The sequence below is a fragment of the Rhipicephalus microplus genome, unplaced genomic scaffold, assembly GCF_043290135.1.
Source record: "Rhipicephalus microplus isolate Deutch F79 unplaced genomic scaffold, USDA_Rmic scaffold_13, whole genome shotgun sequence".
NCBI lineage: Eukaryota > Metazoa > Arthropoda > Arachnida > Ixodida > Ixodidae > Rhipicephalus > Rhipicephalus microplus.
The window spans coordinates 30,381,169-30,399,300 of NW_027464586.1; the positions used below are offsets into that span (position 1 = coordinate 30,381,169).

Genomic DNA, 18,132 nt, shown 5'->3' on the forward strand with positions numbered 1-18,132 from the left:
GCGAAATTCTTGCTAACCATCGCGACAAAAATAGAGCACCCCCACAAATCATTAGAAGGAGAGGACGCAATTTACCTCCGCAGGATTCAAATGGCGCTGTTTGCTAACCTTCAAAGATTGAACAAATTTTCTCAGATGCTATATGGGCGCACCTGTCCGTATTGTGGCAGCTCGGCATTGTTCTACCATATTTCGGGGGGAAGCCTAAACCGGCCACCACATTTACATTCCTTTTTAGGTCACAAGATCTTTATATTTTCGAGAAATGGGAGGCGCAGCTCACCAGCTCTGACCCAGAGGTGCAGCTTGCACTTTTGCCTCACGTCAGGCAGGCGACAGTAGCCCGCGAAGCCCGGGACGTGGGGCCCCACCCATCGAGCTCATGACCAATAAAGTTTTTCCTGTCGGGTTAGAGTGTACTAGAAGTGTTCAGTGGCGTGACCGCGCCTCGCCGCCTCATTCCTTTCGCGTTGCCTGTAGCGGCAGCGCTACAGTCGAATAGTACTGAAAGAGCCGTACGCCGCGCGCAGAAAGTGCTATGCGCTTCGGCTCTTTCGTCGCACTTTCTTGATGCAGACTTCTTCGTACCTGCCCGTCATTCATGTCGAGCACATGATGCCATAGCACTTGAAGTATGACGCCCCCAAGCTACTGAACTTGAGCTCCATAAAAGCCCTTGTAAGAAGTCGAAAATAATTCATAAAGGGCGTATCTTATACTGATTTCTTCTGTCTTCACTCTTCCTTCGTTTGCTAGGCGTCTACAATATACAAAATCAATAACTGAGCCGATTCATTGGACGTTAGGCGTGCTCATAAAGCTGTAAAATAAAAAAAAATACCGTTTCAAACGCACGCAGAACCTGAAGGCCGTTAGTAGAGAGGGGAGAGGAAGAGAATCTGAACACCCTACACGGCACAATTTTTTCGTAATTAAGATTTTAGGCTATACTAAAATATTTACAAGCATTCACAGCGACACCCTCTCCTCAAAATAAATTCTTTGTGCAAGCTTTGCGACGATGGTTTACAGTTGGCGAAGCTAAATTCAGCGTGTCTCCATACAAATGCACACTGTTAATTTCACATTTTCGACAATATCACGTCCTAAACCCCTTTCGCGCATGCCACTGAGCACTACAGAGTGTGACGCCGATGACCTCGATCACCTCGTAGCTTCTGTGTCACCAAAGTTTCCTGACCTCAGTACTTTCAAAGATGAACAGCGAAAGGACACCAGGCTATCATCGCTTTGCACAGCTCCTACGGTATGCCATTTTTGTGTACGCAACGGACTCCTATATAAGAAGAACTTTTCCAGCACTGGCGCACGTTTCCTCCTTGTAGTGCCAGAAAGCCTTCGGACGGCGATTTTAAGGCTATGCACGACGATACTACGTCCGGACATTTAGGTTCTGCGCGGACGCTTTACCGTGCTAAGGAACGCTTTTATTGGCCAGGAATGCGACAGTCAGTCGAGGCGTATGTGGCCAGCTGCACACAGTGTCAACGCCACAAACGCCCACCTACTGCTCCGGCTGGTCTTCTACAGCCCTTGCCACCTCCAAGCATACCTTTCCAACAGGTGGGCATTGACCTCTTGGGCCCTTTCCCAAAGTCGGCTAAGGGCAGTCGCTGGGTCATTGTATGTGTCGATTACCTCACGCGCTACTGCGAGACGGCGGCCATACCAACCGCAACTGCCAGCGACGTCTCTGTGCTCCCGCTGCAGCACGTTGTCCTCCAACATGGCCCACCTCACGTGATCATCAGTGATCGTGGGCGACAATTTACGGCAGATATAGTAGAGGAGCTCCTCCGATTGAGTCCCGCCTTCGTCACTCGTCGCCATACCATCCGCAAACAAATGGGCTCACGGAGCGCACCAACCGAACAATTGTAAACATGCTCTCTATGTATGTGGCATCCGACCACAAGAACTGGAATGACGTGCTACCATTTATAACGTACGCGTTCAACACCGCTAAGCACGAGACAACAGGCTATAGCCCCTTTTTCTTGATGTACGCATGACCGCCACGGCACACACTCGACACAGTTTTGCCATTCTCGGCGCACGAGAACCTCTCAGTCACCGAAATCCTCTGCCTTGCAGAAGAGGCGCGTCGTATTGCTCGTCTACGCACTTTGGCATCACAGGAAAAATTGAAGGTACGCTATGACGTCCGCCACCGGCCTGTAACTTACCATCCAGGCGACTTAGTGTGGCTGTGGACTCCGGTACGAAGACGCGGGCTATGCCAAAAGTTCTTGGCCACATACGACGGACCATTTGTCGTTCTCGACAAAATCACGGAAGTCACATACACAATAGCTCGCCTCACGAGAAGTGATAGAAGAGCAGCTAAAACCCAAGCAATCGCAGTCCATGTAGCTCGACTGAAGTTGTACACACCAAGGTGAATCAGTTACCTCGCCCGGCGGGCTTCGTCTGCGAGGGGAGGAATGTTACGCATGCCTGGAAAGAAAACGAAGATGGGCGAACCGGCTGGCTGCCCGAAGCTGGAGGAAGAAAGAAGACGACAACACTGCGATCATCAACCTGTTGGCCGTTCCAGCGCTTCTCTTCGCGACCAAAATAAACGGCCCCCTTCAGCCGTATACGTCCTGGTCCTCCTTGTGCGTAACAATATATATATATATATATATATATATATATATATATATGAGATCTAACAGACAGTAATGCCAAGGAATGTACAGGGGAAGCTATTAGAACCAATATAATGTAAATAAGAAGAAAGAAAAGTGGATGAAAAAATAACAAGCCGTGAGCAGGAATCGAACCTACGACCTTCGAATAACGCGTTCGGTGCTTTAACCACTGAGCTACCACAGCGGCCTTCCCTTCATCCACTTTTTTGGGTTTATATGTGAATTTAGAAGTAGGAGTGACAATCAGCGCCATTTATAAGCCAAACGACGAGTGTGAAAACACTCTTATGCGCATGTTTGGCGTCACGTAGCACGTGAACTTATTATGAGCGGGCAGCTGATCAATTTTCCCTCTTATACAATCTAAGCACACCAAGTTTGCCAGTACGAGACCCTCGTTCAATGAAATAAGGGAAAGAAGTGTATACCTAAGGGCTCGTTTTTCGTGTTTTAACACAATATAAGTAGATCTAACAGACAGTAATGCCAAGGAATGTAAAGGGGAAGTTATTAGAACCAATGGAATGTAAATAAGAAGAAAGAAAAGTGAATGAAAAAATAACCAGCCGTGAGCAGGAATCGAACCTACGACCTTCAAATAACGCGTTCGATGCTCTAACCACTGAGCTACCACAGCGGCCTTCCTTCCATCCTCTTTTTTGGGTTTATATGTGAATTTAGAAGTAGGAGTGACAATCAGCGCCATTTATAAGCCAAACGACGAGTGTGAAAACACTCTTATGCGCATGTTTGGCGTCACGTAGCACGTGAACTTATTATGAGCGGGCAGCTGATCAATTTTCCCTCTTATACAATCTAAGCACACCAAGTTTGCCAGTACGAGACCCTCGTTCAATGAAATAAGGGAAAGAAGTGTATACCTAAGGGCTCGTTTTTCGTGTTTTAACACAATATAAGTAGATCTAACAGACAGTAATGCCAAGGAATGTAAAGGGGAAGTTATTAGAACCAATGGAATGTAAATAAGAAGAAAGAAAAGTGAATGAAAAAATAACCAGCCGTGAGCAGGAATTGAACCTACGACCTTCAAATAACGCGTTCGATGCTCTAACCACTGAGCTACCACAGCGGCCTTCCTTCCATCCACTTTTTTGGGTTTATATGTGAATTTAGAAGTAGGAGTGACAGTCAGCGCAATATAGAAACCAAACGACGAGTGTGAAAACATTCTTATGCGCATGTTTGGCGTCACGTAGCACGTGAACCTATTATGAGCGGGCAGCTGATTAATTGTCCCTCTTATACAACCTAAACACATCATGTCGGCTAGTACGAGACCCTCGTTCAATGAAATAAGAGAAAGAAGTGTATACCTAAGGGCTCGTTTTTCGTATTTTAACACAATATATGTAGATATATATGTAGATCTAACAGACAGTAATGCCAAGGAATGTAAAGGGGAAGTTATTAGAACCAATGGAATGTAAATAAGAAGAAAGAAAAGTGAATGAAAAAATAACCAGCCGTGAGCAGGAATCGAACCTACGACCTTCAAATAACGCGTTCGATGCTCTAACCACTGAGCTACCACAGCGGCCTTCCTTCCATCTACTTTTTTGGGTTTATATGTGAATTTAGAAGTAGGAGTGACAGTCAGCGCCATATAGAAGCCAAACGACGAGTGTGAAAACATTCTTATGCGCATGTTTGGCGTCACGTAGCACGTGAACCTATTATGAGCGGGCAGCTGATTAATTGTCCCTCTTATACAACCTAAACACATCAAGTCGGCCAGTACGAGACCCTCGTTCAATGAAATAAGAGAAAGAAGTGTATACCTAAGGGCTCGTTTTTCGTATTTTAACACAATATAAGTAGATCTAACAGACAGTAATGCCAAGGAATGTAAAGGGGAAGTTATTACAACCAATGGAATGTAAATAAGAAGAAAGAAAAGTGAATGAAAAAATAACCAGCCGTGAGCAGGAATCGAACCTACGACCTGTTTGTTAGATCTCATTATATTGTGTTAAAACACGAAAAACGAGCCCTTAGGTATACACTTCTTTCCCTTATATATATATATATATATATATATATATATATATATATATATATATATATATATATATATATATATATATATATATATATATATATATATATATATATATTTGCACGTTTTTGTGACCATCGCCAATATCAGCGACAGTCTTGGAACACGTCTCACCAACCTTTCGACCATCCGCTCTCCACGTCACGGAAACCACGCGCACCTACCGGCTCACGCTACCCCTCGCCGGCCTCTGATCGAAGTTTGACGCCACCACCAGCTCCCCGTGCTCCACGATCGCCGTCGCCACGGCGACACGCACGTACACCGCCGCCGGAAAACTAGTCGGTGCGGCCAGTGAGGGTGAGGCCGCGAGACCACAGGTGATATCTACAGATGTACCCCCGTCAGCGTTCATGTTGAAGAAGAAAGTTCATGTAGTTGTCGATGGAGTGACTACTATGGCACTTGTGGATACAGGCGCGACAGTCTCGGTGATGAGCGTAAATTTTAAGAACCTGCTAGCGCCAAAAGTGATGTTTTGCCTGAACCGTGGGGTGACATTTCGTGGTGTAAGTGGTGACGTGTTGTGTCTGGTGGGATATTTTACTGTGGACGTCTCGCTGTGTGGCAAGGTGTTTTGCACAGTGTTTGCGGTTATTCCGCGGTGTACACATGACGTTATCTTGGGTATTGACTTCTTGTGTGAGTGTGGGGCAACTGTAGACTGCAGAAGTGGGCATCTTTCTATACACTGTACTTTCCAAATGGCGCTCTTGGAAAATTCCTGTCCGGAGGAATGCATCTTTTTCGTCTCCGAGGACACAGTCGTTCCTGTATTTTCTGCTGTGTGTGTTCCCGTGACATGTTCCAGCAACAACTGTGGCACATTTGACGCCACGCTCGAACCGATTCCTTTCGCATGCCTGAAAAAGAACATTCTCATTCCCCATTGTATAGTGTCAGCCGTTGATGGACGGACAGGTGTGTGGACAATGAACAGTTCCATGGAGCCTGCAATTCTGCCAGGTGGCATGAAACTTGCAATGCTTGGACCCGAATCATGTACGACGCTGGTTGCGCTTGTTGGTGCTACAAGCCAAAATGAACATGTAGGCTTAGAAGGTTCAGAAGATGTAGGCTTAAAAGGTTCAGAAGATGCCCAATTGCTACAAATGGTCAGCAAGTCACTTGCCCAAAGCGAACATCATACTCTGCTCGATGTTCTATCTAAGCACTCGAAAGTGTCCGATTTTTCTAAACATAGCCAAAGGTCCTAATCCCAGCGTCCCGGATACGTCACCAGATCCACACCGAGTCGGCGCATTCCATTAGGCAGAAACCTTACCGAGTGGCACCATCGGAGCGCAAGATCATCAACGAGCAAGCCCAAGAAATCCTGCAAAAGGGAATAATACAGGAATTTGCAAGTCCGTTGGCTGCTCCCGTCATTCTAGTGAGGAAGAAGGATGGTACGTGGATATTTTGCGTTGAATACCGCCGACTGAATTCTGTTACCAAGAAAGACGTCTATCCACTGCCGCGCATCGATGACACATGTTGCCCGCCTGAAGCCGTTTACACGAAGGATGCAAGAATGACTCGGCCAGAGGGCTTCGTCTGAGACAGGAGGAATGATACGGGGTATCATTACCAGGAAAAACGAGGGAAGCGCGAATAGAGAATGAAGACGACGTTGCCTCCAATGCGATTCCCCGGAGTGAGTACGAGCCATGGCGGGGGAGATCATCATCATTATACTGTGATCGCGGACTCAGGGCCCATTAACCCCCCATTAAGTTACCTTACCTTGTGTAACAATTTATATATATATATATATATATATATATATATATATATATATATATATATATATATATATATATATATATGTGTGTGTGTGTGTGTGTGTGTGTGTGTGTGTGTGTGTGTGCGTGCGTGCGTGCGTGCGTGCGTGCGTGCGTGCGTGCCTGTCGGCCTGCCTGCCTACACTTTTGACACTTAATAATAGAACTACACCTTTAATACAAAACATCGTCATAAATTGGCTGCCTTGCAATGGCGTTACGCCGATAGATTATTTGGAAAGCAGCGCAATCGAAGCTGTCGATACAACATGAAAAGTGGTTACAGTGAATTTACGCAGAATAACAGACGGGCTATATATTCAATTGGCAATTTTTAATATGTTTGCGTGTTGTTTTATTATGTTTATTAAGTAATAAGCCTTTTGAAAGCAATAATTATTATCTTCCACAAAACTGGCAGAAAAAAAAACTGAGTCGTTACCGATATAAATTTTATAACAACGTTACTTATACTCGGGTTTCTTGTCAACTATATGAGGAACACTGTGCTTTGTATATCGTAGAGACTGCTGACAAAACGAGCGCATGATTTAATCGTATTTTCGATACTTGTCCTTTCTCTGTAGCTCGCCAGTAGCCACTTATGATGTAACGCAGCTATGCAATTTACTCGTGGATAGGGGCAATGGACATTGATTCCTAATGCATCGGTAAATTGAGGACACTCCTGCACCGTTTAGGCTAAAAATAATATTTTTTTTCTTTGCTCCGAAGGCGCTTCTACAGGTGGAAATCCTAGACAGGCCATCGCTGCTAAGCACTGAGGTTAGGGGCTGAATCATGCATGAACATGTCACACCCTGCTAAGTTTACTTGATATGAGGAGCGCTTTCACATGAACAATAGAAGTTGAAGTGTCAAGCCCGCGCGCTCGTTGCGGCGGCTGCTGCGGCGTACACACTTTTACCATGAGCGCTTGCACAACCGGCGCTTGTGTGCTTGAAAAAGGTCTGTCGCAGCCGCAACTTTATAATCACAACAGCGTCTTGAAGTCAAAAAGGATTTTCTCTCTTAATATCGCATCCAGATCTCGCCAGTAAAATATCTCGCCAAGTTCCATTCTCACTCAGCTGTTTTATTATTTTTAAGCTACATGTTTACTGGTAATTACATTCGCAACAGCAAACAGGAATAAAATGAGAGGCGGCTGCGTTTTACGAACATCAAAGGGATATGTGACTTCGCTACTCGTATTCACAAGTGTTGGTAATTAATTATGCTTCTCGTGTTAAAAACTGTCCCTGTATCTGTTCTTACAACGCACGTTTTCAACTCTCTTTTGCAGGTGCGGCACGCTACTATAATAACTTAGAAGACATGATTGGCTACCGACCATGCATGTGGTGGAAGTTCTGCTGGGTTTTCTTGACACCATGCGTCTGCTTTGTAAGTCTTTGTAAGCTTTGTAAGGTAAATTTTTGTGAAACAAAAATAATGTTGAAACTAGACAAAACTAAGGATCTGGCAAAGCGATTCAGCACTATGTAGTCATCGTTTCAATGAGCTGCGCTACATAAAACGCTAGGATTATTGAAGAGAAACCCCCAAAAATAAAATGTCGCTGAAGCCGACAATTCGGCAAAGGGTCTAGTTCCCGTCAGGGCCCTGACGAAGAGAAGCCTTTATACGGAAATATTTTCTCAACACTTAATCTTGAACTAAAGATTTTTTTTCGCAAAGAAAGAAAAAAGGAAGCAATTACCATGCCCTAACATTACTGTATGATGAGCATGACTGACTAGTCATAACATGAAAGTAATGACATGTATGTCACGAATATCATGATTTACATTTCATGGTCTTGCTGCTCTTGTGGTGGTTTAGTTCACATGACATTTTGCAAAACTGGTATGGTATGACATGACTGCGTGATGAACATAAGTGACAGACCCTAACGTGAAAATTATGGCATGCATGTTATGTAAGTCAGGACTACACGCCACGCTCATGGAGTGCTCGCGTTCGTTTCACTACCTTCACATATACCAAATTTGTTGCTACGTGACGTGAATAGATGACGAAGACGACGATAAATGTGGCATACGTGTCATATAAGTACATGACTACATACCCCACTCATGATATGCTCACCGTTATTTCGCCTGCTTCACATGTACCAAACTTGGTATTACGTGACGTGAATGCACGACGAACACAAATGCCAGGCGCAAGCATGGTAATCATGACATGAAAGTCATGTACCATAAAATTTACGTCTGCCTCGTAACGTTATGCTGTTTTTAGAGTGACATATCAACCTCGCTCATTTATTGCTTGGATATCATCGATTTCCACTGTACGTGGGATTTGTCAATTTTTTTCTTGGCACTAGGTGGCCACACTTTTCTTTTATTGCCATTTTTCGTTGTGTTCTCACAAAATGAAGCCAACACCAAGTTTTCATTTTTACGCAATATTCCAAATAGAGAGAGAGAAATACTGTTCATAAGAAAAACAGATTTTTGCCGGCGTCTGTATATCGCTGGCATGCTACTTTGTATATGGATGAAGATTTTCCTCTCTTCTGAAATCAAAACACGGGAACCTCCGTTTATTAGAAGAAGGGTACTGTTTTATTTTTTTTAAATCTGCCATTGAGCGAGAAAAACGTTCGGTACATTTGGTACAGGTGCTTTTCTTGCTGTAACAATTTGATAAGTGATCACTATTTAACAAATTACTTAAAAAATATGATACCTTCTGCACCAGCCAGATCTCCAATGACCTTCCGTTGTACACCATTGCTAGCCTGATGTGGACGGTCTTCGCGCGATGGCTGTCGCTTTTTCGGGTGCGTTGTGATTATTTACGACGGGTCGTTGTTATAAAAAAATGTATGAAGAATACTGAAAGCTATCACTTCGTGGAATGCACATGCAGGGAGTATTCGTGTTCAGCCTGGTGCAGTATCGACCGTTGAAATACATCGACTACGTGTATCCATGGTGGGGCCAGCTCGTTGGATGGATCCTTGCCCTTTCGACCATGCTGTGCATTCCTGGTTACGCCATCTACAAGTTCATCGTCACACCGGGAGACATACGCACGGTGGGCATGTCATGTTTTGCACATCTGTAAGCATGTATGCGTGTCACCGGGATCAGCCTTGGTATAGTCAGCACTTAATAATTAATTATCATTAAGGCGCAAGTGGCCCTAACGATAGTAATGTGGCCAAATGCACCGAAACCTGGCCGTGTCTTGCAGGGCATTCCGAACCTGCCACGTCTTGTTCGTGTCAATGCCTCCATTCTCCTGAAAAATCATCTTTATTGTCAGCTGTCAGTTGTTACAGTGGTACCCCGCCTCTAGGCGGACATTCAACGGAACCGACAACCAATTTTTATCGTGTACCGGTCAGTGAGCCTTATAACGGATCGGCAAACTGTAAAAAGTCACGACACATTTGTAGTTAAAGGGTTCTATCTACAACGTTTATGAGGTCGTATACTGAAATTCTGCAAACAGAGTGGTTCGTGTTTTTGCGTGGTAGTTTACTGCGCATGTGGTGCGGCCCGACTAGTCCACTGGCGGCCGCGATCGCAGCGCCACTTCTCACCACGGAACTAATTTTACGTCGTAAGCAGCACACGATTGAGTGCGGCTGGATATTAACATACATACTTTGATTCTGAGGACTCCCGTGCATGAAAGCATCACGCTACGCGACTACACACATAAAATAGATCGACTGGATACTTCATAACCAAGCTTCAACTTTCTTCCGCGAGGCTGCGCCACGTAATGGCATTTGTTACTTTTATGTATGATTTGAAATATAAATCTTTACCACAATGCGAAAACAACGCTGCTATCTGTGACTAGATTTCATGTTTTTTTTATTTCTGCTAGAACATGATCACATCGGTCCCTGTAAGGCTGCGCCAACAATACTGGACCACTCAGTCTCGTCATAAATTGTGTGCCGGCTGGGCCGTCTATGCTTACGTTTAATTGGAAGCGACAAGCAAAACCTAATATTGGAGCAGATACAGCTGGACGGCAGGCTCTGAAATCTCAGTCAGACGAAATGTTGTTTGCTTAAGCATCAGAGCATAAGAAGGTCTAACTAACACGTAACAAAAAAGCTTGCCAGCAATAAATATACTGCAGCTACAACCGGCTTTCATCAACACTGACAACAAAAAGCAAGAGGCCTAGCCAAATGGAAGGGCTTTGCACAACAAAGAAGTCATTCAAACCTTCCGCTCACTAAAACTAGGCCCGAAAGTATTCAGGCACATCTGAATTTTGCCGCATAATGCGCGAGAAATACTGCTCAATAATAATAGTAATAATAATAGTACTATTATTATAATAATATTAACGTGACGTATTTATCAATGCGAAACTTTCCAGAAAGTCGAGAAACATAAAGGACAGAGTGTCGATGAGCGGCCGACGTCAAGCATGCAAAAGCCGGGCGAGCGTGCACTCTTGACCAGGGCTGCTACTGACACTGATGCTGATGCTGATGACCTCAGATTGATGGCGCTTACTCACAGAGGGGGATGAGCTAAGAACCGGGTGGCAGGATACTTAAATGGAACTAAAATGAAATTAAAGCCAATCTGAAAACTTACTTTAGAGATAATACTGCCAATAAAGAAAAATGTTTGCTGAACAAGCGGTCAAACCATCTCTTGTTCTTGACAGACATCGCTACGAATTGTAAACTATAGACCTCAAAAAGGTTATGGTTCACTAGCACGGTAATCTTTTAGATGCATTGATGTAATCGAACACAGTTGAGCATATATCCCTGTGGCAGTAACCACATGAAGTCCCACCAAGTGATAAATGTACTGGTAGATTTACTTGTATTCCTAGCTTTTGTGATGGGGCTACTAAAAATCTTTTTCTCTGATAAGAGTACCGACGACAGAATAAAAAGAAATGTTCAATTGTTTCAATTGAACACTGAGGTTAGCTAGCTTGCTCGTGTTCTTCTTCGTCGTCGTCTCTTCACTAGATAGCCCCCGGTAAATAACAGAGCCACCCTGGTGACTTAAGACGTTGGTATTGTAGTGGGGTCATAAGCCTTGATGCGAGATACATCAACAATTTCGCGATCGTCACGACGCAAATCTTTAGATGGGGGGAAGTACTCGACGTCGTAATTGACGGGGAAAATCAAACAGCCCCCCTTGATATGTACAGTTCTTCAGAAAAAACAGTTTGCGTTTTCTTGAAGGCGATAAGGAAGGAATGTTTGTTGTAATGTCATCGGACTGCTTCAAACAAAAAGACGCTTTGGCCATCTCCAAAAAGTTTGTTGCCGTGAAAGTCAGGCTGACAAAGACGAAGACGTAAGTTGCAGCTAGATGGCTAGATGCAGTCAGCTTGAGTTGAAAGGATTGACTAAGCTTATTTTCGACGACGAAGATAGTTCCGTTTCGATATTTTTTACGGCAAAAACACAGGATGAGATCACAGGATGAGTATTTGTAAACACAGGATGAGTATTTGTAAGAGAGAAAACGTCTTGGTAGCTGCATCTAAGCTGGTGCCTGGTAAAGTATATAGGTGGTTTTGACACTGAGGACTATTTCGCTACAAAAAAATTCACTTCAAGCGATAGATCTTGCGCGTAACAAAGATTTGGTGGGGTACCTTTCTCGGTCGATGTGATGCATTTGCTTTAGACTGTTACACATAAGGAACTGCTCATTGCGGTGAAGGAATGTATGAAAAAAGGAAGAAGTACTGTTTCAAAACAGAGCTGGCGTAACTGTTCAGAACATTATGTTGCTCTTAGAATTTTGTTTAGGCTCCACCGTCGTGTACTTTGATGGCGAGACGTATTTGCAAAAATGCAGGATATGCACTGGTTTGCGTGTACCACCAATGCTATGCGATATCTATCTGTGGCTGGGTAGCTGTGTGCCTTTGTTTGCTAGGCTGAAAGTTCTAGAATACAGCAGTGAAATGGTTCCACGTGAACTCTTGGAGGCGTTCTACATCAAAATGAAGGGCACAGATTGTGTCATTCATGCGTCAGTATGTACGCTGGAGTGCCCAATTCAATTGCTTTGTTGAAACGCGCTTTAGTGTTTCGGAATAAGTAGCTTTGCGAACTGTCTGCAGCTGAGTTTGGGACGTAGGATCTGCATATTGCTCACAGTTCTATCGTAAAATAAGATCACTAGGTACTGAGCGCCCGTTCCTGTCTACTCGTCTCTACGTTTACTTTTCGGGTCTGGTGTATGCACGAGACAGGAAAAGACACGTGTAATAACCTGTCTCGTGTATGCACGAAACAAGTTAATAATTATTTCAAAGCGTAATAACATAAAAGGCTCTTCCAGTTCACTTCCCAAGAAAAAAGGCTTTTGGTAACGTCAATGCCCTTCATGATGATTGATATGTGGGGTTTAACGTCCCAAAACCACCCCATAATTGCGAGACACACCGTAGTGGAGAGTTCCGTAAACTTAGACCACCTGGGGTCGCACAAAATCTGAGCACACGGGCCTACAGCATTTTAGACTTCATGAAGAATGTAGCCGGGATTCCATCCCGCCCGCGACCTCCATATCGGCAGCCGAGTACCTTAAACCACCGCAGCGGGGCTCAGTGCGCTTCAGTGAGCTTGCTTATATTGCTAATGCTCATGTAGCCGGGGGTCTTCCCTTAAGACCGCAGCAAGCCAAAGTCCCATAGAGATGTCGAGCAGAGGAGCCGGTGTGGTTGACAGGGGCGTTTATTTACGTTATATACAGGTTCAAGGTAGCGTGATACTACAATGTTTTCGGTCGTGTGCTTCGAGCGTCGTGTTTTAAAATCCACGTCTTCCCAAGACCTTTTACAAGAAAAACAATGAAATTCAAGATGGTCCAGTCAAATAGTTCTCTTCAACTCCGCACCCGACATGGCCGAGTGAAACATTGCCTCGTTCTCAACACAGGGAAAGCGAGGAGAGGCCCGCCAAGTTCATTCCATGCTTAGAGAGAAAACGCTGCACAAAACACCACGTGCACGACACAGCACACCGCGATGTTGAGGGCTACGTAGAAATCAACTCCGTAGTCTGTTGCAGCGATTAGTGTGTGGTGGTGGGCAGGCCACAATTTCTGGAAAATGGGGAAAATGTGGCATGGAAGTGCCACGTAGAACGTGACAAAACATCCAAACACGTACTTCAGTCACTTGGATTTATTGTCCGCCGCACTCCAACGAACAAAGCCGCTCAGAGATAACCACCCTTTATAAGCCATTTTGACTGCAAACAACCCTTCTTAGGCCGTTAGTCAGTCGGGTAGCTTCAAACCATTCTACAAGGGGAGACGGCTGCACTGCAAGATTGCAAGTACCGCTTGCGTTTCATCGTCACTTGTGGTTCACCTCTGGGAGCGCTGTCCCAGAATCGTCTCACGTCCAAGCGGCGCCATGCCAGGGAGGCTGATCACAACACCGCATACGTAATTTGGGTATGTGCATTTTTGCAGCAAGGAACAAGGAGGTGAGAGAAGAGCAGGACGTTCAGGAAATCTTATTGCAAGCAAGCAGGCACCTATTCCACAAGTAGACTCACCCAAATATTTGGGCATATATGACGAAAACCCTAACAGCATAACACCATAGAAAGTACATAGCCGCTAAGGCACAACGGGCGTAAGGCTTGTTACGCAGAATAAGTAATCGCAAAGGTGGTGTAGGTAGGGCCACCATTGTAATGTTATACAAGATGTACTTGCGCCGAACATTCGAATTCAAATGTGTATTATTTTCTAATGCTGCTGCTTATAACGCTAAGCTTTGTTGAGACTCACACCGCGCTGGAATTAAACACACAAATAAAAGACACACTGAAGCACAGGTAGGACACACACGAGCGCGAGGCACGCAGGGTTCCAGAAGATGTGAAGAATGCTTGCATTGTAGAGGGCATCAAGTGTGTCAACAAACACCCTTTGCGCAGACCGAGAGGCGAGAATGTGAAAAACGTGGTAAAATTTTTAAAAGACCAAAATTTGACGCTACAATTGTCGGACAAGACGGGAAGATTTGTAGTTATGGCGGTAGACCGACACCTGGTTAAGGCTAGAGAAGCGGTTGAAAAGAACTTCTCAATAGTGGATCTCGATGGCGCATCGTTGCAGAATGTTCACAAAAAAGCCGTTAGCTTGTGTAAGCGACTGGGACTACAGAAGCTGGAAAAGGACCTTAAGGGTTGCAACGGGACCACATTGAGACCCTTCTTCACTACCAAAACGCACAAGCAAGACAATCCCTTCCGGATGATCGTGGAAGATAAAGGTACTTGGCAGCACATTGTAGCTAGATTTCTCAAAGGAATGTTGGAACTCATCGCAGTGGAAGACCCTTTTGGGGTGAGCAACTCAAACGGTATTATTGAATTCCTAAAGAAGGGACAATCAGTGACGTGCATATCTATAGACGTCAAGGACATGTACTACAACATCCCACAAACTGAGGCCATTACTACGGTGCAGGAAGGCATTGACACTTACGGGGTTGTTAGATTTCAAAATGAGTGTGGGATTAGTGTTCGTAGTTTTTTGGATTTGCTGCGCCTTTACCTTCAGTCATTGTACGTGGAATTCAATGGATCCATTTTTGTTCAGAACGACGGTATCTGCATCGGCTCGTGCTTGGCGCCGATCTTATCGAATTTGTACATGGCGAAAGGAGATCGTGAATTGCAACCCCGATTGCAAGGGTACGGCGTTGTGGCATGTTTCCGCTACGTTGATGATTTTTTATTATGTTTCCCTAGGTCGAAATGTGCCAACATAAAACCCGAAGTTTTTGTCGCGATGTTTAAAACAACATTTCGTGGTCTTGATTTCACTTACGAGTTGCCCACAAGTTCTGGCATAAAGTTTTTAGACATCATGATTTCGCAAGGTGAGGGACACATGTGCTGGGAATATGACGTTAGAGGTGATAAAAGTTTGTTAAGCTACAGCTCGGGTCACTCCAAGCTTGTGAAAAGAAGTGTTGCATATGCGTGCATGTTAAACAGCTGCCAAAAGTCGTGTGACCACATGGTTGCACGTAGTTTGATGAAGCAGATTGATAGACTTAGGGACAGTGATTACCCTGATGCCTTAATCACAGCCTTGGCCGAGAGGCTTTTAAAAACCATCGGCAGCACGCACAACACGAACGTAGGAATAAAAGAGAAGCCAGAGGAGAGGCCTATTGTTATGCCTTACGTTCACGGCATTTCGCATGGACTGAAAAAAATTGCAAGTAGGCATGGCATACCCATGACCTTTACGGCACCTCACAAATTAATTTCGCTTTGTCACCAAGTAAACAGCGGCAACCAAGGGAACAACCACATATGTTCGGTTAGGCATGTTAACAAATTTGTTCCATGTGAAACAAATGTTGTATATGGTACTCCTTTGCCTTGCGGAAATTGGTACGTTGGGCAAACTGGTAGGTGCCTTAACTCACGTTTACGCGAGCATGATTATAACTGCAAGCAAATCAGTCACCCCAGTAACTTAGCTACCCATTGCATGAAGTGTCATTGTAAGCCGAACTTTGAAAAGACCATTGTTTTATCCAGATCAGAAGACAAAAGGGAAAGAGAAATCATTGAAGCTTTCATGATGCGCAGGTTTGGTGAGGACAAATGTGTTAGTGTGCCATCTATTCATTTATCAAACAATGAATATACTTTTTTACGTAGACATTTTAGATAGTTGACAAGGCTGGATTTGATTAGCACTGATGGGCGCTTTATCTTGGTGGGCAGTGCGCATGTTCACGCTCTTTCTTTTTATCTTCTTTTTCTCTCCTTTCAACATATATATGTGTGTGTCACATTTCCATCGAATAAACAGTTGTTAGTTCGCGCTCGTGTGTGTCCTACCTGTGCTTCAGTGTGTCTTTTATTTGTGTGTTTAATTCCAGCGCGGTGTGAGTCTCAACAATGTTCAACCAACTAGCCCCCACTCTTGCCCTTCTAACGCTAAGCTGCTGGTTTGCTTGGAGCAGTAGCACTGCGCCTATGTCTGGTCTCTTTAGGCTTGCAGCTAATACTAGACAGTTATATTTTACCGTTTGCGTGATAGGGGAAGTTAAGGGAATAGCGTTACCGAACCACAAACGCTCATTGCGGACCGCGACTTATAATTTAGCGGGATAGCGTTTACGTGACTTAGGTACCCCAGTGGGGACTGTGGCACTACCTATTGGAGGGTTACTGAGTTAAAAAGAGCGAAAAGTGAGAGAAAACAAGAATGTTGGCCTTCGTCACCGCGCGAAGCATTATGGGAAGTTTTTTAGTAATGATAAAACTAAATAAATATGAATTATGCACCAAACGCAAAACCATTTATGTTGCCAGTTTGTTCACATCGATTTTCTAGTTAGGGTTAGAGATTCTAAATGGAAAGTTCTCGGAAAAACTGTGCTAACTTATCCGTAATAATCGGTCATCAAAGCTAATTGAAGGCAAGCAAAGTCATTCTACACAGCATTTTGCTGCCAACTAAGTGAATCTTCTAAGAACCACTCCAAAATCACTTAAAAGCGGGCGTCCGAAACCGTCACCATGTTTTACGCACACTACGTAAACAGCGCTGACATGGTAACGTTAAATCTGAAAAATAGCGTGCGTATGGTGAGTGGTACGGGTCATATGTGTTACTGCGCATGCGCACTTAGATCCCGGTATCCCGGTCAACTCGTAATCCCGCTAAGCCCGGTAAACTATGACTTTCTAATATCATTGGCCAGGAAGCTTACCTGCCAACAATTAACTGTACAAACATTTCTAAAAATTTACAGTTTACTGCTATGAAGAACAAAATATGCTTTATCAATGAACTAGATTCCTTCTTTCTCGATCATGGGGCCAGGTTTTGCAGTCCGCAAATAATTTTTTACAAAAGAAACTGGAAACTAAGTGTGAACGTTACGGGGGCGGGGGGTAATTGCACTGATAGCACAAGTCGGACTGTTATGATAGAATATGATGAAATTTTCCCCCAAAATCTTAATTTCAGCCCTGCCACTTTTTACACAACAGGTTAAACGATTACCTTTTGTATGCGCAAACACAAAACACGATAGCCACGCATGCTTCTGTGAATGTTGAAGGGGCAGGAGTGGTAATCGTCTCAGAATCGTTCGGCTGGTCGTGTACCGTTAGGCTCCCAGACTTCACACGTATTTTTGAAGCAGAACAGCTGGCAATTATTATGGCTATGTGAAAACTTACGCCCGGCGCGACTAGTGCGGTCATAAGTGCCGACTCCCCTTCAGATTGTACAGCTTTAACAGCTTCACATAACTCACGAGCCGTAAAGACGTTACGCCGGTTAGGTCCACCTCCGCTGAAGTGCGCCTGAAGTCATTATGGGTGCCAGGTCACTGTACACTGCAGTTGAATGAAATGGCCGATTTCTTAGCGTGAGCATCACTTCAGGGCCCAATAGTGAAGGTTCTTTCAGAAATAGAATATATAACAGCAATCAGCCTTATAAACCTAGCCTTTTGCTCTGAGAGGGTGCAAGCCGCAACAATATGGACAGAATATCAGCATCTATATTTTGCGTGGAAGGCTCAGTGGACTCAGCCTCGGCAAGGAGAA

The 18,132-nt window shown here is 44.4% G+C and overlaps 1 protein-coding gene across 3 annotated transcripts in view; it reads left to right on the forward strand.

Annotated features, from left to right (window-relative positions):
- Nucleotides 1-18,132, forward strand: part of Gat (sodium- and chloride-dependent GABA transporter) — an 879,924-nt gene that overhangs the window by 851,431 nt on the left and 10,361 nt on the right. For all 3 annotated transcript variants that reach the window (XM_037414907.2, XM_075882687.1, XM_075882688.1), the window contains 2 exons: nt 7,843-7,943; nt 9,438-9,605. In XM_037414907.2, coding sequence (XP_037270804.1) covers nt 7,843-7,943; nt 9,438-9,605 — 269 coding nt within the window. The remainder of the gene's footprint in view (nt 1-7,842; nt 7,944-9,437; nt 9,606-18,132) is intronic.